At 42.0% G+C, this 12,109-nt stretch overlaps 1 protein-coding gene across 1 annotated transcript in view; it reads right to left on the bottom strand.

Moving 5' to 3' along the window:
- Window positions 1–12,109, bottom strand: part of LOC109308457 (multidrug resistance protein 1-like) — a 74,750-nt gene that overhangs the window by 37,155 nt on the left and 25,486 nt on the right. Inside the window, exons 8-12 of the mRNA XM_019532764.1 lie at window positions 7,924–8,037; window positions 7,515–7,625; window positions 4,368–4,493; window positions 4,000–4,203; window positions 2,524–2,694 (exon numbers count right to left, since the gene is read on the bottom strand). Coding sequence (XP_019388309.1) covers window positions 2,524–2,694; window positions 4,000–4,203; window positions 4,368–4,493; window positions 7,515–7,625; window positions 7,924–8,037 — 726 coding nt within the window. The remainder of the gene's footprint in view (window positions 1–2,523; window positions 2,695–3,999; window positions 4,204–4,367; window positions 4,494–7,514; window positions 7,626–7,923; window positions 8,038–12,109) is intronic.

Raw genomic sequence — 12,109 nt, forward strand, 5'->3', positions numbered from 1 at the left:
CCTGTGCTTAATTCAGTCCTATATAATTCGGCATCGAGCTCACACAAATATATTATAAACTAACGTTTTCAAGATATTTTGAAGTTAAAAGTAAATCAGCCAGAGTTAAGTTAGGGAACTTAAGCACTGTTCTTACAGAAGGCATTAGTTTCTTCTGCAAGTGCTGAAGCCATAGACTAAGTACAGGTTTCCCTTGCTTTATGTGGGTCCTGTATGGGCAAATTCACTCTTATGTGATAAAAAAATTGTTATATGCAAGGTAAATTCACTTATGTGATTGGTGTGCTGGAAGCCTGCAGTCAGCTGCTTTGTGCAGTGCATTGTGGGTGTGAGGCCATAGGTGGAGGAAGAAAAATCTATTGTGGGGCTGAGCCAGGTGGTGGTGCCCAGGCTGGGCTGCAATGCTGACCCCTGCAGCCTGACCTGGTCAGGCCCTGTCAGCATGGCACCCCCAGGAGCTGTGAGCCATGAAGCTACCCAGCAGCAGCGCTCATGGCTGTTGCTCAGGGAAGCTGGTACCTGTGCTTCTGGAGCTGCAGTTTCCTCAGGCGCAGTGTGACTCCACTTTTGTAAGTGGTAGAAATGGGTCTGGGGGTCAGTACAGTCAAGGTCTTGCAATGTATCCTTATTTGTTACATTGCATAAAGGGAACCCACTTTACAAATTCAGGTTATGTACAGTTTTCCAGGAATGCATGTACAGCATAAAGCAAGGGAAACCTGTAGATCTGTGAAGGAACCAGGAAGGAGGACACTCCATTCTCTAGATGTGGCACAATCTCCACTTCAAGCTTGTAGAGAAACAGATTGATATAGTGGGCTGGATGAGAAAGAGTTGAATAAAAGAGTTCTAGCCACTCTGTGTGCCTCTATCTGTGACTTCCTTCCTCCCTTCCATATTCTACAACTAACTTCTGGGAGGAGTGTAGCAGCAGTGCCCAAGGGGGCTGGGACTAGCAAGCTAGGCTCTCCCTTGCAGCCACAGGGTGAAGAGCTCCAGGCAGCAGGGCTCCTGAATGGACTGGTGTATCTCACCTGTGGCACCCCAGGGAGGCTCCAGAAGCACACAAGGCTAGCCCAGGGCCAGAAGCCATACTGGCACTAGAGAGGCTCAAAGGTTTGCCTTAAAGGGGCAGGAGGCTGCTTCCCCTTTATCCTTACATTATAGCCCAGCATCCTATTGTTTACATTGCGGCTACACTGATGGTTTGGGTTGGGACTGGTATGGGTGGTATACAGAGGTCCTAGTAGTGCCTGCGGGATACATGGTTGCCTTGAGGCCTGCCAGGTGCAGGCTCATGAGTCAAGTGAGTGGTGAGCCCAGACCTGGCAGAGAGTGAGGCCACAGAGTCAGACAGGGGCTGAGGCCTGTCATCTGAGAAGGGTGTGACTAGACAGGGGCCTGGTGCCAGAGAGGGACACAACTAGACAAGGGACAGGGGCCCACTGCCTGAGAGGGGCATGACCAGGAAGTGGCCAGGGGGCTGAGGAGGTAGGGGGCAGGGGCCCAGTGTCTGAGGGCCAAACCAGAGCTAGTGCCTCAAAGCCAGGTTTGACACAGTGGAAGGCCTAGCCAGAGTAAAGGAACAGAGGCTGAGGAGGCCCTAAAGCCCCACAGGAGAGAACACCATTATGGTAATACCTGCGAGGCATGGGGTGTGATGTAGGGAAGGATTAGAGCCACACAATTAACCTAAGATTCCAGATGCTGGGCCTCTCCGCAACCATGCTGCTGCCAGGCAAGGGGACTGAGCAGAGCATAACAGAGACCAGTAGGGTGCCATGAAACCCTAGTGAGTAGTCCACTTGGACTGGGAACACACATAGACCCATGGGCAGCCATTATTAGTATTGTTCTATCAAGGCATGGCAGGTGAGAAGGGAAGGTGCCCTAGGGGCAGAGTAGGGCATAGTTGTGGAGCCACCAGGGGGCATCATGGCTGCTCTTGGGACTACATTGTGTTTACAAGGAGCAGCAGGGAAGTGGCTAAAAGAGAGGTCCCAAACAGTTCAAACTGGGAGAAGGTTTCAGTGAATAGAGACAGTGCAAATACTGAAGAAGCTCTGTTTTGCTTCTAAAACTATAATCCTATGTTGGGACATGAGTGAAGCAGTGGAATGCATCCTGACTGCAGGAGGTACCTGCTACAGCACAACCATCTCTACAACAGTTTATGGGATGCAGGTAATTCTTTCTTTGCCTGCAGACCCTCAACCCAATTAATCAAGTAGGGGACCAATGTAAGAACAATACACATGGCAATACACAAGTTGCAGAAGATGGCAGGACATTTTGTGGGTGATATCTATTACTGGACCAACTGCATGGCTGTTTGGGATAGACATTGGCAAGTTTTTGGCCTTCCTCCAGTCTCTATCTTGCCTGGGGGCCAGAGTGAGCCAGTTGCTGCTCCCTCCTTTACAAATCATGGATCCACTTATTTCTTGCATGTATTTGCACACAATTTTGAAGGTTTAACTACTAGCTTCCTGGTCGTTCTTTTTGTTTTAAAGCTATACAGACCATGTCTAGAGCTGCTTGCACAACTGATTCACTTTCAGTATCCAATGCTGATGTTGCTTCATCAAGGAGAAGAATCTTGGGATTGCGAACCAGAGCTCGTGCGATTGCTATTCTCTGTTTCTGACCACCGCTTAGTTGAGCCCCTCTTTCGCCAACCACAGTTTCAAACTTCTGCAAGATAAAATGTTTCCAGAACTGTCAATGATAAACTGTAAAGCCAGAGCACATCTTCATCTGAGTGTCTGCAGTCAAAGAATCTCAGAAGTGTAAAAAGGCTGCCTCAAGAAATCATGTAGTTTAACTGCCTGCAGTGAGGCAGGACAAAATGTCACTAAACAATGTCTAACTGATATTCCATTGGAAACCTCAAATATAAGAGACTTTTACATGTCCCTTCATGGCCTGTTTCAGTGCTCCATCACCATAAATAGCTAAATATTTTTTCCTAACACCCAGCCTAATTTTTGGCTGCATATTAAGCCAGTTTCTTTTTGAAGCCTCCAAATAGATATGGAGAATTTATCAGCTTTCTCACCCACCTCTAGCTTCTCTTGAACAAACCCAATTCCTGTACTCGTCCTTCAAAGGTCCTGCTTTTATCTAAACTTGGCATTCTTCCTGTCCTCCTTTGGGATTTCTCTAGTGTGTCTGCATATTATTTAGGGGGTCTCTGTTTTAGGTTGATGTTCTAGTTCCCTTTAAAGTTGTTCTATTCTCTTGTTTTTCTGTTTTATTCTATTCTCATTGTAAGCTACCCAGAGCCTTTGTTGGGAAGCAGCGGATATAAATTGAATAAATAAATGTGATTTCCTGCCCCACCCCACTCCCCAAACTGGACACAGTGCATCAGCTGAATGCATATTCATATAACACAGAATACTTACTACTTGTGTCTAATAAACAACATTCATGCTGCTATGTCCCAGAATGAAATTTTGTGGTTTTTTGCAACCATATCACAGTGCTGACTCATTTACTGAGTTTCAGTATACAGCTACTTTTCCACTGTGCTGCTGTCTAACAAATTATTCCCCATTTGGTTGGTGCGTTTGATCTTTCCTCTTTAAGTATAGGACTTTACTCTTTTATTAATTTAATCTTGTCAATTTGAAAGCATCTGTCCAATATATCTAGATAATTTTGAGTACTGATCCTGCTATCTAAATTGATGGCAACCTCTCCCAGCTTGCTCTAATGTTCAAACTTTAGACGTCTACTGCTTATCCTATCAACCAAATTGTTAATAAAAAATATTTGTTAGAATGAGGCCCAGAACAGGTCTCTTCTGAACCTTGCTTGAAGTGACCTTCCAGTTTAACAGTGAATCATTACAAATGACTCTTGGTATCATTTTTCAACCAGCTATGATTGAAGACCACCTTTTTTAACTTCCTTATGAGACTGACTTATGGGTAAAGCACTTTCTTTTTATTGAAAGAAACAAAGCCGGATGCTCTCAAATGATGATTTACTTACATCAGGTAGCTTCATGATAAAGTCATAAGCATTGGCTTCCTTGACAGCTTTTTCAATCTCTTCCATGGTAACATTTTCGCGGCCGTAACGGATATTTTCTGCAATCGTTGTAGCAAATAGGGCAGGCTCCTGATTCACCACGCCAATGATCTCTCTTAGATATCTTGTATTTAGAGTCTTAATATCTTGCCCATCAAGAGTAATCTAAATAAAAACATGTCTGTAAGTGTCTCAATCGAAGTTATCCCCTTCTGGCAAGATTAACATCTATGATCTTTAGGAAGACCTTTTATATTTGCCAGTTGTCAATTAGGATGCTCTTATTAATTAAGGAAATGTGTATAAATCATCCAGGTCTGGTGTCTTACCTTGCCCTCTTCAGGGTCATAAAATCTTTGTATCAGTTGAACTGTTGTACTTTTCCCACAGCCACTGCTGCCAACTAGGGCTACTGTTTGGCCACAATTAACTTTAAGATTCAAGCCTTTCAATACCTACATAAGAAAATTTAACCAATCAATAGAAACATAATAGACCTGGTTTCATTTAGGTTTGTGTAAATATGAAGAAACTTTGGTAATTTCAGTGGAATTTTTCAAGTTAATGGCAGAATTTTGTCCAATCAGTGTATTTCACAATTTAGAGTATTTACATCATAGATCAATTTACATTCTACTAAGATACTTGCAAATATTATATGAAGATACGTATAATATAGATATTACATTAGATGTTGTGCTGGTATATAGCATTTGTTAAGGTCACCTTTTTAATGAACATTCACCATGCAAGTCATAGGGAACATTAATTACAGTGGAACCTATTTATGTTGAATTTGGATGTAATAAAATATTGTTTATATAAATAACCCTGGAGAGAAAACTTCTCTTCCTTCAAAGTCCTTTTAATTTTTCTTATGCAAATTAGAACATTTGAATTTGACTGCACTATAAACAGTTCTTCTAATGTATTCAGCATCTCTGTGCTTCAGAATGGTGGTGGAGGCACTTTAGTTAAAGCTTCTTGAATGAGCTTTAGTTAAAATGCTCTCACTGCCATTTTGAAGTGCAGGATGCTGAATACACGAGACACTGTGGGTGCTTTTAATTAGAGCAGTTTTTGGAGCTGCTCTGATTTAAATCCCACCCCACCCCCAGCATGTATTAGATGCCCTAGGAGTTAAGCTGTTACAGACTAAGGCCGTGGCCCTTACTGAGCTAGATGAATGGTGCAGGACCAGTCTGTGGGCCAGATTGAGTCTGTGCACCAAGATTAGGCCCAGCACAGCCTTGGCTCGCCCTCTGGCACCAGGCAACAAATCTTCAAACCCATTAGCCACCCTGTGGGCTGAATGGCCTGGCATTGGGGCCAGATCAGGGCACCTTGGATAAAGGCCATTTAACTCTTGAATGAGAACATCTACATGGGATTTAAACTTTAATTTATGCATATTATTCTCTCCTTTGTTGGACTCGCACTGTCTCTTTTCTGAATGTTATTGTGTACATAGACCGCAAGTTAAAAATTCTAGCAGTTTGATACATTTTTTGAGATAACGGCTTAGGGCAAGTGAATGGTTAGACAGACACTTGATTAGAATGATTTAGACAGAAGTGACCCTGTTTTCAGCAGGGGGTTGAACTAGATGACCTCCTGAGGTTACTCCCAGCCCTACTTTTCTGTGATTCTGTAACATCTGAAAATTAAGGAAATAATCTATCCTAAATCCATGATCTGTCTCAAGGCTGTTAAAGGTCTTTATTCTGCAGATATTTTTATGGAAATTCTTTACACTTGAAAGACAACTGAATACATGCTTCCCATTGGTACAAGTCAAATTAACAGATAGTTTAATTTAAAACCTAAGGAAACTTAAGTGAACATAAAGGTCCCCACTGACCTCAGTAGACATTGGATCTGACCCTTTGTCCTGCACAAAAATAAAGCTGAAGCATAATCCTTTCCTACTCAAGAAATGTACAAGGCACAGAATAGTTTTACTTGAGTAGATAGAAGGTTAGGTTCAATTTTTATTATGTTATGAAGGTTGATTATACTCTTTAGCTTTACTACTTTTGCTAGGCAGGGATTACTTGCAAGTCATTTAGCAGTGCTTTCAATATACATTAGACCTGCACAGAAATCAGTGCTGTTCATCATTTCAACTTTGTTTCTGTTATTTCATTTAACAGAATATTTTGTATATATGCATCTTAAACACCAGCATCTTATCCAACTTTCACTGAGGCCAACATAAGTCACATATCAGAGGGTACATCTACACAGGCACTTTACTGGGTGGCTGGCTAATTTATCTCTGTAGTAAAGCATCACTATCTACAGGTGCGCTAGTATTAAGGTGCAAATTCATCAGCTCTGCTGTAAAAGAGTACTGTTGGGGACCATACTATCTTATGGCAGAGTACCTAACTCTGCAGAAACATACATGTAAATGTTGATGGGCTGGGCTGGGGCATGAGGGTGCTAAAGTGTGGGGACTACCCGCAGCCTAGCCCTGCACTTTTTAGTATCTTCATGGCCTGGCTATCCTCTCTGCTGCCTGATACCTGCCAGCCCTGGGCTGCTCTGCCCTGGCTCCAGCTGCTATGGTCCCAGGCACATATGTAGACACTGTGCCTGGGAGCAGTTGACTCCAGTGTAAACTGCACCAGAATTTATTACATCACCTTAATGGCATGTGTAGATGCACCCAGTGGGAATCAGATAATTTAATTCAATCCCTTGAGAAACTGACAAGCCTCTTTTCAATCCTGTTTTCATATTAAATTGGCTAAAAATGAAATTTTTCTCCCTTTGCCTTCCCCAAGAACCTAAATAATGTGGGGACAGTTCCCCTTTGATAGGTTAGTGATCTTTCAAAGTACAGAAACAAACCATTACAAATGACAAGACTTTGACATTATGGCATTCTTAATAAATGGATTCTCAAAAATAATTTAAAGATAACTTAGTTTAGGATCTCTTAGAATACCATACATTAAATAAGATTTAAACAGTAATAGAAGGTAGTTTTAGCTTTATGTATTCAATGTATCATGAACTAAATGTAATGTCTTTTATTTTGGGAAGTTCCATGTCTGTCACAACTGAAGATGCTTTCTATTGTATTATTAACATATTTATACTATGGGCATTTTAAACTTACTATATTACTATTTATCCCAAGTTGCTTTTTTTTTATATAACTGTAAACATTTCAAACATTTAGGTCTTACAAGGGCAAGTGTTCCTTTTAGCTTTTGCTACAAAGCTACTTTTGACTGAGTTCACTAGGGAAGAAAAGGTGTGTTAACTCAAGTTGGCTAATTCCAGTTAACTAACTTGTGGTAAAATGCTACTGAATGCAAGGCAATTTGTAACTTTCATACTGAGTTGACAGCTAGAACTAAATACAGATGCTTTTAAAAACAAAAGCTCATTTACAGTGACTTCAATCTCAGTAAAATAATGAAGTTATTTTTAACAGAAACTCATATGGACTTCACTCCTAGTACCTTAACATCTGGTCTAGATGGATAATTGAAATAAACATTGTGGAATTCCAGATTCCCTCTAATGTTGTCTGGTCTGTAGCCTGCTTCTGAAAAACTGTTGATCTCTGGTTCCTATACAGAAAATAACCAAGAAAAAATAAGCTGAAATTCTATTACGTTATGTGCAACAATTATTTAGAGATACTATACAACCTTTTAAAATTGATTAGATTAAAACAATTTCATAGGCGAGCGAAGTTTTTAATCCATGTCACTAGTATTAGCTGTTGTGCCACCTCATTGTCTTGTTCTTTATCTATAAAAGCACTAGCAATGGAAATATTTTCGGTGATTTTTTTTTGGGGGGGGTGACATGTTAGAAATCAAGGTGCTTATGTTTTCAAATGCTACCCACATCAAAGATACTTACATTGTCTATGATCTTAAAGATTGCATAGGCAGCTCCTCTAGCAGTAGCAAATGCCTCAATGCTTGGTGCAGTTTGTCCAATACCAAAAGCTCCAAGTAGTATTGCAAAAAAGACCTGAAGGAAAAATAAAGCAAAAAACTATCAGATCATTAGTCATAAGTCTAAGGGTACAGACAGGTGCAACAACTACAGCAATGTCAAAAAAGAAGCTACTGTTATGCAGTTTTGTTTGCCTGATTCTGTAGCTCTATTTAAGGTCCATTTTAACAAGGATGGATTTAGCTCATTTTATTGCAACAAGTTCATTCAGACCATAGTTACAGTTGGTTACTCATTTTATTCTGAAGTGAGATGCAAGGTGGCACTTTGGAGACTAAACAGTTCAGAGAAGCATGAGCTTCCATAGACAATGATCCACATTGGCAGAAACACCTTACAAAGTAGGCTGGTGAAAGTTCATACAGGTTTCCCTTGCCGGCTGGTAGGGTTAGGTTCCTGAAAGTTCCTGTGGTTAGCAAGACCAAAAAGCTTATGGGAAAAATGGGAGGTGGTGGGCTGATACATGGCCACAGAAAACCAAGGTTACTCAAAACTGTATACTTTGGTAGCCAAAATGGTATATAGAATATTAAGTGTGAATGCTCAAAACTGTGGTTTGTGTGGGAAACCTGTAACTCTGAACCAGCTGGTCTCCCATGTTCCACTCTACCCTATCTTCTGCCTAACAGTTACAGCATAACAGCTACTTGTACTCTCCTGAGCTGCAGCTTCCCCTCTCCTCTTAAAGCAGTCAAAATTTATGTTGATCCATACCTTAGCTAATGTCAACAGTTATTTATGAATATGAATTAACATTAGTTCAAAAGGCTTCATATTTGTTATGCAAGTCCAAGGAGTCTAGATGCAGAGCATCAATGAATGTAAGAGCAGTTACTTAAGCAAAAGCTAAAAGTAAAGAGGGAGAAAACGGACTCCGTAACTATTGCAAACCATGCTTCTTCACATTATGACTACAAAGAGGGTATTGTAAAGATGATGCTGATAGCTGGGACAACTTGCAGTTCTGAGATGGCAAACTCTTCTCAAAGACTTATGACTAATGTGGATCATTCACAGGAGAATCTTAAGAAGAATTAGGGTATTCTAAAGATTGCAAAGACAAGTTGCATTGAAAATGCAGACCAAGACTCTGTCAAAAACTATGATTGTACTGAATGCCTCCAAATCTACTGTAACAATTCACTAATGCAGCCCAAAACACTTTGAGGAGAGGGGAAAGTACTTGTATCAGTTACATCATAAAGAAAAGACAAGACAATATTAGGAGACAGAAAAGTTGCATTGGAAATTGACAGCATTCCCTCCCTCCTTTAACATCTCCTGTGTCCTAGTTTCCCTTTCTGAGGTAGAAGGGGGAGGTATTGGGACTGCGAAAGTCTGTAAAAATCTATCGCTTGCTAGGCTTAGTTTTGTATCCTTTTCTGACACAGAATTAATACAAAATATGGTTATTGTTTTAAAAAAGAATATCTTGTCCAGTCACTGACAGCTGGGTTTCAGAAGAGTTAAAGACAAGCTTGTCCTAACTCCAGCAAGCACTGAGCCAACCAGGTTTACTTTATGTATTAAAGTACCACCTCCCTCTAAACCTGGGAACAGAATATAAATGCTGATGAAAGATACTGTTCTGCTCTTCACTTGACAACTACTTTTTAAATCAGTGGTTCTTGAACTTTTTAGACTCAAGACACTCTTCAGAAAATGCCAACTTTAAGTCTTTACTTTCACTCATTTCTTGACTATTAAAAATAATAGAGAAATTCTTCCTTTACAGAGAACCTCAAGCAACAAGTCCTAATATTTTTTGACAGAATGGATTCCTATTTGAAATCCCCAAGGCTTACCTTGTGAATCATGTATACATGTTTCCACACCTAACAATACTGTTATTGAATAGTACTCCAAAATGCCCATAACAGCTAGGGACAGACATTACACACAAACTGGTTTAAGTGATCAGAAACTGGTTTAAACCTGTAACAGAACACATGTTCAGTACACACAAACCAGTTTGAAGGTGGCTAAAACTGGTCTGAGATGAATCTGGTTGAGTATAGTATTGGATTTAACTGATTTGGCTCAAACCAGTTTTATGTAGTCTGTCCCGAATGCCTTGCTGGCTTAAGTTGAATCGGAGTCCCCCAGCATGGTCTCTGGGCTGGGTGGGGTGCTGTGCTCCAGAGCAAAGCTGGCCCCTCCCCTCTGCTCCCTGGCTGCAGCTCTAGCAGAGACTTACAGCTCTGTTTTCTTCCCCCCCCACCCCACCTTGCTGAGTGGTATTTGTGTATTAGCTAGCAGACCATATGCTGGCTGTGGCCTGTGCTGTGGTGGGCAGAATCAACAGGTAGCTGGTAATGTTTTCTTCTGGGGAAATACTGTTATCAATTCCCTGCTGGGGTAATCAGTGTCCTAGCAGGGCCTGGCCATGTAGCCCCTCAGCTCAGTACTCTGGAAGGGAGGGCTGCTCTAGCACCACCCTACTTCTAGTCTGAGCCTGCATATCTGGAATGGAAAGGGAATGTGTATCCACCTCCAAATTGGTTCAAGCTTTGCAGGTTGACTAACCAGCAAAGATTGAATCAATTCAGGGTCAGGCTTTTTTGAATGTCCATCCCTAGTTTCAGTGTGCATATAAACCAGTTTGAAAATGACCAAAAACAGTTTAAGATAAACCTGGCTGAATGTAGTATCTGACTTAACTGATTTGGCTTAAACTGGTTTATGCAATGTCTGTCCCAGACCCCTTGCTGGTTTAAGTTAAGGGGTCCCCCAGGATACTCTCTGGGCTGGGTGGAGCTCTGCTCTCTGCTCCAGTGAGCTGGGCTGGCTGCTCTCCTTTGCCCTCTAGCTGGGCCAGGGTGTGGCCAGATGCTGGCCTGCCATGGCCCCCAAGGCAAATTCCTCCCTTTGGCCCCGGACTTGCTGGCAAACCCTGGGGACTGCAGATGGGGTTTGCCAACCCTTCATGGTTTGCCTGAAGCCAGGCAGGGACAGAATTAATTCCTTCCTGTATCCCCGCTCTCCCCTGGAACCCTTGTGGGGTTTGGCCACAGTCTCTGTGGCTTGCCTGCAGCCAGGCAGAGCGGGGATTAATTCCACAGCATGTGGGGGGAGGGAGGGAGGGAGGGAGGAAAGAGGCAAGCTAGGTGCCTGTATGCAGATCCAAGCCCTGCACCTGTGAGCCCAGAGCTAAGACCTCCAGGACCAGACTCAGAGGTGGGAAATATTGGCAAAGATGTGACAATCATAATCATGCATGCTGGAGGTGTAGTTATGGGAAGTTGCAGGCAGCTTTCCCAAAGGATGTGGAGAACTACATTTACATTATAAAGCAGAACATGTAAAAGCTGGGAATACCTAAACCAAGCCTTTCTGAATGCCTGACTGTGAACTCTTCCCCCCCCAGGATTAGTAAAACTAATTCTTGTCTTCCTCGTTTACATTTTAAATTGGACTAAGCTGTGTATGCTGTATTTTACTGGGATGTGTCTTGGCTTAGGCAATGATTTTTGGTAGTTCCCTGTTGTATGCTTTGCAAATTGCTGTGTTCAATAGTGCTTGCTTCAGAGAGAACTTTTTCCCCATTCCCACTCCTCAGTCTGGCAGCATCTGCCTTCCCCCCCCAATCTGGTGGGTGGCATCCCTTGTGTTGTGCTAGCTCCAGCTGGTGCCTGGCCTGACAGCCTTGGAGGTAATCTCTCTTCCCTCCCCTTTGGCAGTGACTGGCAGGCATACCCTAGCACCCCCCAGCTTTTGGCTTGAGCCACTGCATGCATGAAATAAGAGCTAATATGTCCCATCTATCAAGTCCCTCAATGTGTACCTTCTTTTACACCAGCCCTGTATGTGAGAGCAGGAAAAGAGGATCTACCAGTCTGATATTTATTCGTTTTGCTCTGATTTAGACCTTGAGGTTAGATCGAAAACTGCACAGACACCAGAACCACAATCTGATGAGATAGAAGAAATCCACATTGGCATTCCTTTTTTTTCCCTTGGTTAATGGATGGTTGAATTGGAATAGTTCATATTTCACCATCTAATATTATCACTCTGTTCATTTACTCAAAAGAAGAATGATTTTTTTTTTTGTCTTGTGCTTTCATACATCACTGCAAGAATCCAT

This window comes from Crocodylus porosus, unplaced genomic scaffold, assembly GCF_001723895.1.
Source record: "Crocodylus porosus isolate Cpor-Errol unplaced genomic scaffold, CroPor_comp1, whole genome shotgun sequence".
Taxonomy (NCBI): domain Eukaryota; kingdom Metazoa; phylum Chordata; order Crocodylia; family Crocodylidae; genus Crocodylus; species Crocodylus porosus.